At 42.0% G+C, this 17,331-nt stretch overlaps 1 protein-coding gene across 1 annotated transcript; it reads left to right on the forward strand.

The window, feature by feature from the left end:
• The first annotated feature begins 146 nt into the window (after positions 1 to 146).
• wrap53 (WD repeat containing, antisense to TP53) lies at positions 147 to 14,715 on the forward strand. The gene is made up of 13 exons (XM_088425933.1): positions 147 to 2,387; positions 2,463 to 4,228; positions 5,106 to 5,409; positions 5,482 to 5,584; positions 6,332 to 6,418; positions 7,363 to 7,458; positions 7,551 to 7,659; positions 8,727 to 8,815; positions 9,859 to 10,082; positions 10,790 to 11,004; positions 12,692 to 12,795; positions 12,872 to 13,009; positions 14,163 to 14,715. Exons 3-13 carry the CDS (start codon positions 5,223 to 5,225, stop codon positions 14,365 to 14,367), a joined length of 1,557 nt encoding a protein of 518 aa, XP_088282059.1. The 5' UTR covers positions 147 to 2,387; positions 2,463 to 4,228; positions 5,106 to 5,222; the 3' UTR covers positions 14,368 to 14,715.
• Positions 14,716 to 17,331: the final 2,616 nt, after the last annotated feature.

Here is a 17,331-nt window from a genome sequence, read left to right on the forward strand (position 1 = left end):
CTTTATTGAGATGGGATTTGATGATTTTTTTTTTTGTCTGCGTGCGTGAGTGCGCGTGTGCTCCGAATCAAGTGTGCATGCGGTATGTGTGCATCACAACTGGAAGTGTTAACACAGGCGGGGGGGGGGGGGGGGGGGGGGGGTTGTGGTGAGCGTTTCAAAGTCGGGGACCTTTAAGTTGAGAGCAAATCCTTTTTCTCAAAAGACAAACACTGTTGCTATTTCTGTTTTGCATTTTTTTACGTTTATATATATAAATATATATAAAAAAGTAAAGCTATTGAAAAGTGGATTATGAAAACTTGAAGATTTGCACTTGCCTAAAAAAAAAAGAAAATCCTTAAAAAAAGGGGGGGGGATTAGCCGTAGAAGTGGTTATTTTTGTGAATGTGTGTGATTGACTGATGTGTGATTGGTTCTTGTCAGTAATATACCAGTGTGCACAATGTCTTTTTTTTTTTTAATTTGCTTACCAATATGTGTGACAAACGTGGCCATTTTTGAGTTTTTTTTTTTTTCTTCTTCTTCTTTTGTACTTTGCTGTTTGCGTGCGCGAGTTGAGGGCGAGAGAGGGCGATTGCACAACACACCCTTTCCGGACGCAGCTCTTTCTCCCGACTCCGTCAATTGCGTTTGAGCGAAATGGGAACGGCGGCAGATGAAGATTACGTGTGTGCGAGCGAGATTTTTCTTTTCTGTCGAACGAAATGAGTTGAGACTACAGGTACTCATTTTCAATAATGTGCTTTTTTTTTTGTTTTTGTTTTTTGTGTATGAATGCACATTTGTGCCTAAGAACTTGGATGAGTGCGTGGCCATTGAGACATTAGCTCTTTTTCAGAGTGAGTGTGACGTGTGTCAGTGCTCAGCACAGTGTATGTTTTTTGATATATATATATATATATATATATATAAATATATATATATATATATATATATATATATATACATATAAATATATCGTTGATGTTTCTAGTTTGGAGGCGATCCCATCAGAAGGTTCGATCACGTTGCCTTTTGTTAGCTCGAACTTGTGAATGAAAGGTTGAGGGGAAAAAAATTGCAGCATCTTAAGGGTGCATGCAAAGTTAGCATTGTTACTTGTTCGTTGTTGCAATTTGATAATGACGAGTTTTCTTTTTTTATGAGAAATATATACAAAATATACATTATATACAAAGTTTAAAAGTATTTGGACTAAGATGATGAGCACTTGGGGCTGCTATTTTTGTTGCGTGTGTGTTGTTTTTCTTTTTTTGTTTTGTTTTTATAAGTTGTGATACTTTTTGTTTCATTCTCGCCATGTGAAGTGTATTTCTTTCTTAAGAAAATATTGAATGTATTCCAAAAAATGACAAGAAACCCGTGCTGATATATTTTTTCCTCAGAAGATTTCAAAAATGGAAAGAAAATACAAGAACGCTTCAAAGAGGAGATTTTTTTCTCTTTTTTTTGTAAAGTACACAGCGTAGGAGGAAAAAAACTGTGGATGGAAACAGTTGAACACACTGCCTCTACAATCCTGATCGTACAAATGGTGACTAAGAATGAAAAGAAAGGACTATTTCTATTCCATACTGGAGCTTTGGTTGTTTACAAACCACATGGATATCAGTGGGTGCAACCCCCAACCCCCGCCCTATTTGTTTTGTTTGTTTTTTTTCCCCATGTAAAAATGGGCAGGGTTTGAAAGTGCGCTTCTGCCATGATGGACATTAAGTGGTGATTTTCAGGAAAGATGGACAATATCTGCCTAATTGGAGCTTTTTTGGGACTGTGGTGCAGAGAGGGGAAATCCAAGGACTGCCCCCCCCCCCCTTTTTTTTTTTTTCTCGTAATTTGTGTGCGTGGAATGGGGCACAGGGCCAGTCGGAGAAAGGAACTGAGAGGCAATACGAGTCCCGGGCTCAGTCCTCATCAGCACTCACCCTGCCCGAACCAACTTCACCTATGCACTTTTGTTTCAATTCAAGCTGTGAGGTACCAATTTTTTTCCGGGGGGGTGGGGGCGGGAGCACAACGGGAGGATGATAACGTCACTGAAAAAAAAATCCCAAAAAGAACTGAAAGACTGGAGCCTCCTGTATCCTGTACATAAGCATATTTTTCTATCACCTTTCAGAGTAGACTACGAGATGACCTGCGAGCAGATGAAGGAAAACCTCGTGATGCGCCATTTATGTCTTGAGTCCAGATTTTTTTTTTTAAGACAAAAAAAAACTTTTTAAAAGACTTTTTTTTTTTTTTGGAGGGGGCTTAAAAGACTTTTTTTTTGGGGGGGGGGGGCATACAAACAAAAGAGTAGCTCCAGCAAGGAGGACTCTTAGTAAATGGATGTTGCCGTGGCTGAAATAACCACACAAGGTCCGACCCAAACTTCGACACCGGTAAGACCCACGAACCTGGATCACTTCATTGATATCTTGCCTTTCGCTTAATGTCCTCATCTCATCTTCTTACAGGCCCGCGCCGCTTCGGGATGAATCCGACCCGGCAAGCTCGGACCTTTTGCGATTTCCCGGACAGATGTGAGGACACCCACCTGAAAAGTGGGTCCTAATCTACCAGCAGGACCTGTTTGCACGGCAAGGACAAAAAAAAAAAAAAAAAAAAGGCCACTTGGGCTTGGAGCGGATAAGGAGCCGGCGCCGAACCCTGAACTTAAGCCCTTGTACGAAAAAAAAAAAAATGTGACACAACTAACACTTTGTTCCATGTCACATAGATATACACACACACACACACACACACACCAGTTCAATTGGGGCTTTGTAAATACTGTACATTTTTCTTTTTTTTTCTTTTTTGCATTTCCCCTCACTAGTTTTGCTTTAATTCTCCACTTCAACATGCCTTAAAATTGTACAGTCCAGTCATGAATGGCTTAACCCAAAAGAATACAGAAGCGCACAACAACCGGCGCGGTCAGCTTTTCTTGACCAACATGGATGTATATATTTTCTTGGCTAATTTTCTTGGCTTTTAATTTTTGTCAGGGTTCACTTTTTTTTTTTTTTTTTTTTTTGAGGAGTAGTGTTGTTTAGATGCGCAACTGGTGCAGACAATATAAGTTCTAAAGTCTGTACTGTTTGGAGCTGAGCTGAAAGGACAGAAGCTAGATTTATTGCCGCGTGACCAAATATCAATCGGCTATATTGAAACGGAAGCCAAAATCCAGATCATCATTCAGTTCAGATGAATGGTTTGGAGGCTTATTCTTTATACAGAATTTATACATTTACTACTCTTGGATGCTAACTACGAGTCCCGTATTTGATGCATGGTTTGGAACTAATACATTTTGGTGTCCTAATGTGATGTCAGGTGACACCAGGTTTCAGATTTCTTTGATGCTGACAATTACAGGTGATTTACAGATTTATTTTTGAATTAGCAGCATTTATTTGACTTTTATTGGAACGCATTTGTGTCTATTTTGATTGAGCCAAAAGTTATGACATGTAGACTTAAGCCATGCCGGGTCTATTCGGTAAAAATGTTTGTTTTCAAGATAAAGCACAGCATTCTTTGGTTTGCAGTAGAAATTGTTGCAGTTAGTTCGCTGCACTGCTGATTTTATGACGAGATTTACATTAACTTTGTATGTAAGAATTGTATGCATATCTGATCTGGCTGTATTTGGCATTTGTAAAGGAAGGGAAAAAAAACGGACGCTAACCCAATCAGCTCAGCTCCTAAACTCTCTCGTACACACGCATGTGTGCGCATTTTATATAATATATATATATATGCTCCCTACAAATCTGAACACGGTTATTATTTACTAATACTGCGTTTGTGTGAACTAACACACATGATCGTGTTTTGATTCGTGGGCTGCATATTGAAAAGAAAATTGACTTCCAAGTTGACAAGAGTATATTCTTTTGGTGGATAAGGAGCAACTGAAAGATATGTAAATAATTCGGGTTGTTTTGTTTGAAGAACAAAATAAATATTAGCAGTTAGCAACAGACTATAGTGTTCACTTGCTTGGGAAAATACGCTACACCGAGTCTCGCGAGACTTTCTGAACACATGGCTTCCCATCAGCCCGGCCCTTCTCGTTCAGAAAGGAACAAACTCCGAAATAGGATATCCACCTCGTACAAATAATCAACTGGATGCTGGAGGAGCTTCACGGCCCTGCAGTATAATCTTCATCTCAATCAGGAAGGACAGTTCAACTGCTCTACTAGACCAAAGTCCGGAAGGAGCCACAAGTCGGGTGAGGAGCAGTGTTAGCATGCTAATGTGAACGTAACGTACACTTATTTGCGCCAACAAATTCAAAAGAGTGACCTTTTTTCCTCAGTTAATTCGTCCAAAGCATAGTTGGGACTCAACGATCTCGATTTTGCGGGAAATTATGTCTAAAATAGGATCGTTGTGGTCCTTTTGTATCATTACTTAGGCGCGACGTTAATTACGTCATGCTGTCGCATAGTTTATACGTACTTATTGTATCGCGTAGTTTATTGTCACTTTCATGAATGAACTCAAGTAAATCTAGTTTTATATAAAAAAAAAAAAAAACAGACGTTAGAGTAAATAAGTACACAAATACTGTGTTACTGATAACTTTTTTAGACGATCGAGGGCATCAAATTGGATAAAGGAATGCAACATTTGTTTCCCAACAAATTCACAATAAGATCCGATAACATATAGTAAATGTTCATCAATGAACAACAAGTGGGAAAACGTGTTTTTAAAATTATTCGTTTGTGAAAAGTAATGTCGTTTTCAATTTAATCACACTATAGACAAATGTTTATACGGCCGAGAACGGCCAAACAATTGGTCTACCCTTTTTTACGTGTCAGAATTAAGTAGTCGTAAGTTGTAAATATTACCTGTAAAAACTAACTATCCAGCAATCTGCCATTTTTGCAAAATCGTATTTTTTAACCAATTAGCTCAATTTCAAACCTTCACTTTTTAAACTGGCAAATCAATCGATTTTTTTACCTCGCTGTACTTGACATTAATGTCTAACAGCGATCACTGGTTGCACACAGTTCCTTTTTAAATGTTGCTTTGATTTGACAAAATGTGGACTTGTTCGTCCATATTTTCACAAGAGCATGTTGTTTTTTTTGCAGGTTTGTGGATGCTGTAATGTCCTCGCTCGCCAGCATATTAAGAAAACCACACTGCAGGAAGAAGGCAGACCCCAGCCGTTTATTTTTGACCGCCCGCAGCCAGGGAGAAACCAAGTCATGTCTGACGTGAAGACGAGCCCCGAAAGCGCCACGGCAGAAGGGCGGGAAACCGAGTCGGACTGCGAGCCACCTCGGGATGCGGTCCGGGAGGATCGGGATGAAGCCTTCACCCCTGCCAAACGTCCCCGATTGGGTGAGGAGGACCTTCAGCCAGCACAAGTGGAAATGGAGCAGGAAGACCAAGGTAGTTTTTTCATTGTGGGACATCATGGCAAGTGAGACACTTTCCACCGGCAAATTTCATTTCTGGTCTTAGCAATAGCCGACCTAAAAGCCAAAGATGATGGAGATGGAGATGACGTGGCTGCGGGTGGGGGCACCAAAGAGGAGGAGGAGCAGTGCCAGCAGGATGCACATGGGTAGGGCTGCACAATAGGGCCTAAAGAAAAAATACATTTCCACTTTGGCTTAGCCTGGACCCCCGTAATGCAAAATATCTTCAAAAGTCATAGTACTCCAATTAGGACATAATATATATATTCCAATTTCATAAATATAAAAATAGACAGTGTAGGTACTTTTGCTATTATCGCATTTTTTACAATTGTTGATATGTCCCGCCACATCATTTTATGCGGCCCTCGAAATACTGATTTGATTTCAACTTTCTAGTTAAAATACTGAATTTGCAAGTTGTCTTAAAAATAAATAAATAAATAAATAAATATTGGTATCCTCACACATTGGTATAAACACACTTAAAATGTATTTATTTTTTTCTTTATTTATTTATTCAAGCCTTCTGACAGAAACTATACACTACAATTAAGCCAATGATAAAAATGAGTCTGGCACCCCTGCTTTAGATTCTGCAACACCGGTGTCAAACTCAAGGCCCGGGAGCCAGATCTGGCCCGCGTCATCATTTTATGTGGCCCGCGAAATGCTGATTTGACTTCAAGTTTCTGGCTAAAATACTGAACTTGTTTCTTTTTCCAACAGCTATAAATGGCTGCTAAATAATTAGACTTTCCCTTGAAATGCCACAATGAAGTACTGTAGGTAGTTCCCATGGTTAACATGTCTTAAAGCGGCCATCCAGCTCAATTCAAATCTTCAATTATTAAGATGAAGAATCAATCGAATTAATTTGATTTATCGCCCAGCCCTTCGGATGGGGGCCGTGATGGAGAAATGCATCCAGAGGAGGAGAAACCCAACGACTCTGCAGATGAGCCCAATGAAGAACAGCAGTAAGTTGAAACTACACTGGTACCTCTACATACGAAATTAATTTATTTCAGAAGTTATTTTGTAACGTGAATTTTTGAACTACAGCTGCTTTTTATCTGTAAATAGCTTAATTTATTCCAAGGTTAAAAAAATGCTCCTTGAACCTGTATCAGAGGTCCCCAACCACTGGTTCATGGCCTGCTATCGGTACGTGGATCGGCTGGTGCCGGAAAATGATGTTTTGCAACCGATTTTGTTTATCCTTCACCAGTTCATTCATTTGTGCTTGAGCTTTGTTTTTGGCGCCGCCTCTGGCCCTTGTTGATATTACATTTTGCAGTGAAGAAGGACTGTGGTTCGAATGTGTTTTTATGAGGGTATTTACAATGTTAACGGTAGCCAATGGCAATTTTATCTTTTGTAAATTGCGGGTGAGAAGTGTGCATGAAACGAGTTGAGATGAGAAGTGGAAGACCACAGTCAACATCGGTGCAAACAGTTGTGATGAAATAAAGATTGGCGTCTTTTTTTTTTTTTCAGGCACTTTGATGCACTTGGGTTTTTTTTCCTGATTAGACAAAACTTTAACCTGTATAAATGCTGTAAACATAGATAACAGTCGTTGAAAGTTAATTTATATTGCTTTTTCCGTCGTCAATGTTAAAAAGGATCAAGTTTGGGTATACTTATACAATTTTTATGGATAATAATCTCATATTTGGTCAGTGTTGCTAGTGGGGGCTGCGAAATGTTTTCTTTTTCCTGGAGGGGGCTTTGCAAAATATTCATGGAAAGCACCAACAATTTCCACCTTTTGTATTCTGAATTTTATTTTGTAACTAGATAATATTGTTCCAAGAGACATTTCGTAACCTGAATTTTTCGTAGCAAGAGGCGTTTGTAAGTCGAGGTACCACTGTACTTTTATACGCCATTGTGTAAACATTCTTTTGTTGTCCTGCAGCGTTGCCTTAGACTTCTCCCAGACCCCCCAAGTCCTGACGAGTTCCTGGAGCGAATACTCCAATTTTCCCGAGAATTACCTCAAAGGTTGCAAATGGTAAGAAAAAGAAAACATTCCAGGTCAATGTAACGTAGTGCTGTGTACTTTTGTCCCGGACAAAATCAAAGCAACTTTGCGCCTCGGGCTAGGGCTCCAGATGGTTCCTGTCTCCTGAGCAACAGCGCAGACAACGTGCTCCGTGTCTACAACCTTCCCCCGGAGGTTTACACCTACAACTGGGATGTGCTGCCCGAAATGGTGAGTCGTTCCATGGGTTTGCTTCTCGCGAATGGGGGGAAAAAAAAAAAAAAGACTTGAAAAGAAAATGATTTATTTTATGCCCGGCTGCCCTGTCATCAACTTAACGTCATTAACCCCTGGGTGTCCTGGGTTAAGGTTGTACACTAGCAAGCTGTACTGAACGGCATAGACAATAGGAGAGCAGGACAATGAACGCGAGGGATTCTGACCAATGGGAGAGCAGGATACTGGTGCAGTGGGATGGCGCGTTAAACGCGTGTGGGAATTTCAAGTTTTCAACCAGGAGCGTGCAAGTTTTCGCTCGTATAAAGAATTTTTTTTCAGTTTAAGAAGCAAAAATTTGGCCGAATTATAACTCGTAAAGTGACTATTTCGTGTATCTAAGGGTTCAACTGTATTATGACTTTTGAGTCAATCATCGAAGTCAATGAAAGGCTTGCAAATGTCTTCAATGTTGGCCGCTCGCCAACACAAAAATTTCTATTGCACCCCGTTTGCGAGCTGCCGTTGGATTCATGCAAAATCAGGGAAAATCCATGACAAAACATCAGATTTTCAAAGTATCCAAAATTGACAATATTTCCAATTTTTAATGGGAGGAAATGTGCCCGACATGGGCTGAATTGGTTTGCAAACTCGTTCCCTGTATTAAGCATGATGGTGTTTTAAACCCCCTAGCTGGCTTTGCTTTCGTGTTACACTTATATTACTGCGTTGTGTTTCAATTGCAGTTTAACTGTCGACCCACAGACACGGTGTTAACTTTAAGTGCAAATAAGAAAACTGAAAAAAAGAATTAGTACGAGTGCTGACGGCTGTAGACCAGCGCCTGGCGATTGACGGACCAGAAAAAAAAGGTCAAAGGTCTCCTGGTGGTGGTGGAAAGTTGGGCATAAATATATCGGGGGACTGAACGACCGATGATTACAATTTCGTCCGGCTTGAAAAACTGATGGACAGTTGATGACGGAAAGCGGATGGGGGCTCTGACGAATGTCGGGCCAGCAAAAAAATGGAAGTCGCCCATTTCGGCATTTAATTGCCCTGCACTTTTTCTTCCCCAGAGTCCAGTCCTGAAAATGGCTGAAGGGGACACCATCTACGACTACTGCTGGTACCCCAAAATGAACTCTTTGGATCCCCACTCGTGCTTGTGAGTCCTTGTCCGACCGATTTCATCCCCGACTTAGCTGAAAGATTTTTCAATTTTGCGCACGGCTCCAGGCGAGCAGCAGTAGGGCGTGATGGCACGAAGCTGGTGGGCACCCCTTCTGGAATAGGATTTGAATTTAAGGCTGTCCAAAAATTATTTTTTATATGGTTAATTAGGTAGCCCCACAAAATTGTCTTTACCCTTGAGGTCCACTGTCATGGGCATTAGTTTTTGTATCTTTGGACTTAGTGGAGTGACATAACTAAGTCCTAGTGTTGACAGTAGAGGACATCCTGGCCTTTCCAATCATGTCTCAGATACAACAGTGGACAACAGGTGACACAGAACAACATACTGACTCTCAGGAGGATATGCCTCCATGTTGTTATATTGTTTGTCTACATGTGTTGCTGCAAAAATGGTGTTCGGCTATCTATCTTTTGAAGCTTTTTTTTTTTTTTTTTTTTTTTACTTTGCTTGGGATATCCCGATCACGTGATCGGAAATCAGGGCCGATGTGTTCATTGTCTTTACTTTGAAGCAGGGGTCATAAACTCATTTTAGCTTGTCGGCTGCATAAATGAAAATCTATTCCCAAGTGGGCCGGACCATTAAAATCAACAAAATAACATTACAATTAATCATAAAAAAGTTCTACATTTATTGAAAAAAAAAAGTGCATCTCATTTCTATACTTTACAAGATCATCGCCCGTTCACAGGCCAGAACTGACCCGCTGGCCGTATGTTTGACATCCTGCTTTAAAGGGCTACAAACATCAAAGCGATATAAAGGAATTGTGTGTGTGTGTGTGTGTGTTTTTTTTTTTTTCATTTTAGATTCCCAAAATAAAGTTCTTGTGAAAACATAAAACAGAAAAGACAATTTTGATGCAATTTTGACTTCGGTGCAACAGATGTTACCCGGGCATCCCTACCTTGTTCAATGACGTCCCCCATGCAAAATACTTTTTTGAAATACCCCCTAACCACAGCAAAAAAAAAAAAAAAAAAGATTGTTTTGATGATGTTTGGTGTCTCCAGTTTTGCCAGCAGTAGCCGGGACAACCCTGTCCACATCTGGGACGCCTTCTACGGCGATGTGCGGGCCAGCTTCCGTCCCTACAACCACCTGGACGAGCTGACGGCCGCCCACTCGCTTTGCTTCACCCCCGACGGCTCGCGGCTCTACTGTGGCTTCGACAAAACCGTCAGGGTCTTCGACACCGAGCGGCCCGGCAGAGATTGCGAGGAGCGGCCCACCACAGGTCAGGCGTGAAAACTGGTACTTTGGGAGAGTCCATTTGGCAGACATACTGTCGCGGTAGCAAATTGGCTTGAGTCAAACAACATACCGAAGGTTCTCGGACTCCATTTGAGAACTGTTTGAAGAAAAGCCAGCTGTTTGAACGTGAGAGGCATAAATTGGGTTTGCATCCATGGGAGAGAACATGTGAGGAATGTGTCAAAGAAGAGGTGAGAGAGACAGATGTATGTGTGAGAGGTGTGATAAACATGTTTGTGAAAGTGTGTGAGGGAGACTGAGTTTGTGTTCATAGGAGAGAAACGTGCGAGGAAATATGCCAGAAAACGTTTGATTGCGAGAAAATCTAGTGCGTGAAAAGAAAATGCGAGATTTATGTGAGAGCTACAGACTGTGTGATACATGTTTGTGAAGCTGTGAGTGTATATGTGAGAAAAATTGAAAGTGTGCATGGGAGAGAAAAAGTGTGGCCCGAATGTGTGAGAAAAATATTTGAGGAATTGTGTATAGAGAAAACCGAGTTGGTAGCCGTTGGAGGAAAAACATGAGCCGTGTGTCAAAAAATATGCGAGAAAATGTCTGTGAGAAAAACTGAGTTTGTTTCTTGAGAAAGGAGTGGGTGAGAGACGTGTGAGAAAGATGTTTGTGGAATTGTGTGTCTCGTTTTTTAAGCCTTTTTTTTTTTTTTTCCATTCGGTGGGCCACGCGCAGCAAAGAAGCAAAGCGGGCAGAGCGGCATCATCTCCTGCCTGGGCTTCAGCCCGTGCCAGTCGCTGTACGCCTGCGGCTCGTACTCTCGCTGCGTCGGGCTCTACTCGTGCCAGGACGGCGCCCTGCTGGCGCTGCTGCCCGCCCGACACCACGGGGGCCTCACGCACCTGCTCTTCTCCCCCGACGGTTACTACCTGTACACGGGCGCACGCAAGGTAGGCTCATATTGAATGACGCGGAAGGATTTTGGTGAAGAATGTTTTTTTTTCTTCATGAAAGATAGGGGATGATGTGGAAAGAGATTGAATGCGAGCGGTTAAGGAAGATATGGCATGATACATTCTATATCATACCATAATTTCCATTGGATTTCATTCTACATATTTTATCTTAAAGTATGGCTAATGAAAGGCACGGAATGATGTGGATGGTAGTCAATAGTGTTATGATAATAGTAAAAATGTGAAGTGAATTGAAAGAAAATGAAAGATGTGGAATCATTTGAATGATGTGCAATGATTTTGTTGATAAATGTTCAATATTCAGGTGAAAGCATGTAGAATGAGATGGAATGGGTTTGAAAGGTCTGAAATGACCTGGAAGGATTTTGATGAGAAGTACACTTTGTTGGTGAGAAATGATTGAATATACTGTACTTGTTAAAAAATGTTCAATAGGATAGTGAGAAAAGTGGAATGATATGGAATGGGTTTGCGGAATTGCGGAAGAATTCGGGAGAGATGTTATGAAAACATGGAACTATACGGAACAGTTTTGAAGGATATGGAAATAGGTCTGCTAAACAATGGCTGACATGTTGGTGAGAAAATGAGGAATGATATGGAATAAGAGAAATGGAATGATTTGGGGTTGAACTAACAGATGTTGAACGATATGGTATACACTAGTTAAAAATGTACGATATCTAATTGAAAACGTAGACTGATGTGGAATGGGTTTGAACGACACAGAAGGAGTTCAAATGACACGGAATGACACTGGTGAAAAGAGGTGGCGTCAAATCTGATGGCAATGAGAGATTTGGATTGAAATTGAATGAGAAGGAATCGTAAAAACATGCATAGCACACATGTATGCATAACACGCACTGTAAAAACATGCATAGCAGAATAGACGGATAAAAGATGTGGAGTCCATTGAACGGCATTGAATATTTTGGTAAACGTTGTGGAATGATATAAAAGGACATGGCATAATACTGTTTAAAAATGTTCAATCTGTCGGTGACAAAAAACAAGATAGAATACAGTATGTTTGAATGGTATGGAATGACTGATTAGAATAGGTGGCGGGAAACCTAATGCTAATGGAAGATAAGGATTGAGAGCGAATAGTAAGGAGCGACACTAAAAAAAACAATGTGGAGCAGAACGGACCGATAATAAAAGACGTGGAATATTTTGGTAAACGTTGTGGAACGATATGGAAAGACACCGGTTGAAATAAGTGGCGTGAAATCTAACGGTAATGAGAAAGAAGAAATGACACTGTAAAAAAAAAAAATGCAGAGCAGGATGAACTGATAATAAAAGATGCGGAATACATTCCGTGATGTGGAACACTTTGGCGAACATCGTGGAATGATATAGAAAGATGTGGAATAATACTGGCAAAAAATATTTCATATTTTGGTGAAAAAACGGTATGAAATAGGTTTGAACGACATGGAACGAAACTTTTTGAAATAAGTGGCGTGGGATCTAATTTTAATGAAAGTTACGGAATGAGATTGAATAATAAGGAATGACGGCGTAAAACAAAACGCGGCGCAGAATTGACCAGCGGTAAAAGATGTGGGATCCATTGAAGGACGCGGAATATTTTGGCGAACCGTGGAACGAAATGGGACGTTTTTGAAAGAATTTGCACCGATACGCCTAGGACCCCGAGATCCTGTGCTGGGACCTCCGAGAGCCCGGCCGGGTGCTCTTCTCCCTCCAGAGGAGCGTGGCCACCAACCAGCGCATCTACTTCGACCTGGACCCGTGAGCGAGCGCTTTTTTTTTTTTTTTCTCCCCGCCCGCTGCCGGCCGCTTCCCGTGAGCATTTGCGCTTTTCCAGGTCGGGCAGGTACCTGCTGAGCGGCGACACGGAGGGAGCGGTGTCGGTGTGGGACACGCGGGAAACTGCGGCGGAGCGGCACCCGCTGCGCCCGCTCCTCGCTTTCCGGGCCCACTGGGACTGCGCCAATGGCGTCAGGTAGGGACCAACTGCCTCGCTTGGATTTTTTTGGTGGCCCGCCAAATGCTGATTTGACTTCAACTCTCCGCCTTCAATACCAAACTTGCAAGCGTTGTCTTCTTTTCTCGCCTTTATTCCTTCACTGCTTCCTTCCTCCCTTCCCCTTCCGTCTTTCTTCCCTTGACATTTCTTTGTTCTTGTATTCTCTCCACTCCTTCCTCTTTTCTTTCCTTCCTTCACCGCTTCCTTCCATCCCTCCTTCCTGCCTTCCTTCTTCAATCAATCAATCAATCAATCAATCAATCAATCAATCCAATTTTATTTGTACAGGCCCGAATCAGCAAAGTCTCAAAGGGCTTCACAGGTGAAAAGAGGTCATGTCGAAACCTCTTTTGAAAAAAGAAGTCATACACAGACATCTTTTCGGTGTAGGGTACGCAACAGCATCCCCTGTCAAAGCTCCCAGAAGGGGAAGGAAAAACTCCAAAATCCCAATTTGGGGAAAATCAGAAACCTTCAGAAGGGACCACAGGTGGGAGGAGCCCCCTTCCAGGCCACTGGTTGAAGTGGATGCTGCACGTACCTTCTTCAATTGCCCTCCCTTTCCTCCCTTCCCTTCTTCCACCTTCATTTCTTCCCCGTCCATCATTCCTTCACATTCCTTCCCCCCCCTTTTTCTTTTTTCCTCCCTTTTCCTCTCCTCTCCTTTCCTTTCTACCCTTCCTTGCGTCCTTCGCTCGTTCCTCTTCTCTCCTTCCTTCCTTCCTTCCTTCCTTCCTTCCGTCCTTCACATCGATTCCTTTTTTCCCCTCTTCTTTCCTTTCTTCCGTCACGCCTTTATTCCTTTCCTCCTTCCTTCCTTCCTTCCTTCCAAACTTTTGAAAATTTGTGAGGAAAAAAAGCCAAGCCTTTTTTTCTCCCACACTCTTTCGTTTGAGTTTTTACCGGCCTCCGATCTCAAAACTTTGCTAAATGTGTGAGGAACCCACAAACTATTTGACTTGAAGGTCATTCCGGCCCTCTGACAGAAAGTAGATCCACGCGCAACAGATACCTACATTTGCTTTGCCAGTGGATTGCCCCCTGGCGGCGAGAAAATAAAAACCTTCAGCACAGCTGCATTGATATATATGGTATGATTTTTGAAAAGGAATTTGTTTTTTGCGCACAGCATCCATCCGACGATGCCGCTGGTGGCCACGTCCAGCGGGCAGCGGCACTTCCCGTGGCCCAGCGACGGCGAGGGCGACTCGTCGGAAGGCGAAGAGGACGCCGCCCTCGAGTCGGCCCGCGCCGACAACGCCTTAAGCCTGTGGTGGGCCGGACCTTGCGGACCCCCCGCCGCCTCCGGGGAGCTTTCGGACATGCAGGGTTGAACTGCCGACCGACCTTTCGCCAAACGCACACACCCAAAAAAACAAAAAAAAAAAGCGTTTTCTTCAACACTCACGCAAATGAGGACAGTTGACCCGCACGCTCGGTGTCTTCATTTTTCGAATGTCCTTTTTGGGGTACGCTGTGCCACAGCTTCAGCTTTTTAAACTGCCCATCATACGCGGGACACTTTTAAAACAAATAAATTTCGGTTCACTTTCACGCTTGTCAAATGAAGATATTTTTTTACCTCTGTTCTCGAAAGGATGCAGCTCTCCTCTTGTAAAAAGACCACTGGGCTCACACGCGGCTCTTCTCGATATTCACCGGAAATAAACCGTTTTCTCCAATACGTGTAGTTTTTTTCACAAGTTTGTCACTTTTTCTCACAGCAAATTATGCAACTTTATTTTCCCAAATGTAGCGTTATTCTGATAGTCTTGACTATCAAAGTGAAATGATACTGTGAGAGATATCAATAATAAGAGCCTGTACAAAAGGCTGTCAAAAAGTCTTCTGCAAAAGATTCTTCATTACAATCCCAGCATTACCATATGAGGGATTGTTTATGTCTGTGCGGCCCTACGTGCCAATAGGTGCGCAAGCAAAATGTTTTGATATGGTAACATGTACATCCAATCATTCCATCAATATCGTCATTTTTTTTTCTCTTGGAAACGTATTGTCGATGTTCAGGGTCCCTGAAAATGTACCAATCCACGTTGGTTCCGATTGTGTGGGCCACCGGCTTCAAAAGATGCCCTCCACATTGAAATAACTTGAATCTTGCAGTACAACAAGTCCCCACCAGAGCGCGCACACGCTGAACGAGAGCTAAGTCGAAAGGTTTGACTTGACGTTCGGAGCAGCTCTTTTTTTTTTTTTTTTTTTTACCGTACGTAAGACGCTCGTTTCATTTGAAAACGCCAACAGATTTTTTTTTTAGGCGTTAAAGGTGGACTTCTTATTATCATGCTCTAATATGAAAGTTATTATTAATATTATGGTCTAGTATGAAAGACCTACGTTGTTTTTGTACTTTATTAAAATAGTAAGTCCACTTTCCCCGTCCGCGTGCTGCGATCTCGTTGGCCGTTTCCGGGTGAATGTAACGAATGATCCAATTGAGCCCAAAAAGCGGTATCGAGCTGTACTTTTTGCTGGCTCCGATTGGCTGAAAGGAGCGCTTGAGCGAGCAACGAGAGCAAATTTTTTGGCGGCGCACACACTAACCAGGTACATAAGCAAAAAATGCTCAGAAAGGGGTCATGCTTTGCTGCTCACTTGAAAAAGTTGATTCCTATATTACAAATGTACTGAAAAATATACGAGTTTCAATTGGGCAATACGTTTTTTACGTAGGCTTTTGCCACTGGAATTTCCTATGCATCTTTTTCATCTACTTTACAGTATAACTAGCTAGCTTCAATTGTCCGTGTCCAAAAAAATGTAAACAAAAAACAAACAACTTCTCCACGTAGACAATAATATATTGATTGTAGTGTACGATTGTGATCACTTGCTTTCTGTGGGGCGCATCCTCCGCTTTTTGCCAACATTTTCATTTGTGGAAAAAAAAAATCAAGCGCTATTTCGCCATACGAAATGAATGCTTTCCGTAGTAAGGTGAGGTGAAAGATCGTAAGGCGAAACGGTCCTATGGCGGGCAATAGAAACATGCTGCTCGCGAGCTAACCACATAAAACCTCGGGTAAAAACTACATATATAATATGCATGTAGAACCACGGCTCAGACTGGCTTCCGGTCTTCGAGAAGTGTCAAATGGCCTTTACTACACCGGAAGGAGCAATACACATGCTTTGAATGCCTCGTCGAGTAGAAAATGCTTCGGTACACATTTCTTGAATGCAAACAGAAAAGTTTTGATTAATTACCGGAAAAATCAAACAACACGGGGTGAAGACCTACAAGAGCAATCGCAATTCTGGCTTCCTTTCGTACTCCCGACGCTGACTAGCGTGACTGTCCAGACAGACAAGACGGCCTGCCTGCTTTTTAGGGCTGATACGCTGCCACTTATTTTCATGTACAGTATTCTATATTTTCGAGAGGATTTGGAGATGCGAGTGGCACTGACTACATCACTAATTATCCGCTTAATAATCAACTCAAACCAATAATTCAATTGTGCATATCAGCAACTCTTTGAATGACGCAAATAACAATTATTAACTTGTAAATCAAATTGCAATTTTGCGCAATGCCATCGGCTTGTTACGACTAATGATCCGGATGATCAATTTATACGTCCAATCGCAATTTCTCAGGTGTGTATATGATAGCAAAGTACGAAGTTCTATCGGAGCTCGAAATACGATTGCTGCTTTTGGCTGCTCCCCCCCCCCCGCAAATTATGGAACGTTTACGTTTAACGCCAACACTTATTTAAGAATGACAATAAAGAAGAATGAATGAATTAGGCGCCGCAAAATGTGCTTTTTCTTGCTGCGCGCTCTGAACCAACGTCATCGGCCGAGGAATGGAGAAGGGACGTGGACGTCGGCGAGCGGCTCCCCTTCTAGAAGGGGGGGGGGGGGGGGGGACAAACAACACAGGCAACCACGTAGCAATAGTCAACTTAAAAAATGCCTTTTAAAAAAATTCCCCCTTGCCATTTTCTCTATGCCCTTTTTTAAAGTTCCGCCTTGTCATTTTTCTTCGAAAGAAAAACGGCATTATGTTCGCGGCGGAAAAGAGGCTTAAAATAAATCTCCCATGAAATAATTAGACTTGATTAAGCAAACGTTTCATGAATTAAATCTACGCACAGCTCATGAAACGTTTCGCTAATACGGAATTCAGTACAGCAATGTTTCAATAAAGTACAGTTAATTGATGACATCACCAACAATTCTATTTGGCAAAAGACGCTTTGAAATGTTACGCCATGGTCAGGCGACAAATGGCCGCGGCCCAAAGCCATCGCTTTCCTTTGGGCTTTGGA

Source organism: Hippichthys cyanospilos, chromosome 1 (assembly GCF_059441005.1).
Source record: "Hippichthys cyanospilos isolate Australia breed blue-spotted pipefish chromosome 1, RoL_Hcya_1.0, whole genome shotgun sequence".
Taxonomy (NCBI): domain Eukaryota; kingdom Metazoa; phylum Chordata; class Actinopteri; order Syngnathiformes; family Syngnathidae; genus Hippichthys; species Hippichthys cyanospilos.

Coding starts and splice junctions, on each gene's coding strand:
- wrap53 (XM_088425933.1), top strand. CDS start 5,223: ATGTCTGACGTGAAGACGAGCCCCGAAAGCGCCACGGCAGAAGGGCGG. Junction 6,419..7,362: donor GAGCCCAATGAAGAACAGCA/GTAAGTTGAAAC, acceptor GTTGTCCTGCAG/CGTTGCCTTAGACTTCTCCC. Junction 10,083..10,789: donor CGAGGAGCGGCCCACCACAG/GTCAGGCGTGAA, acceptor GGCCACGCGCAG/CAAAGAAGCAAAGCGGGCAG.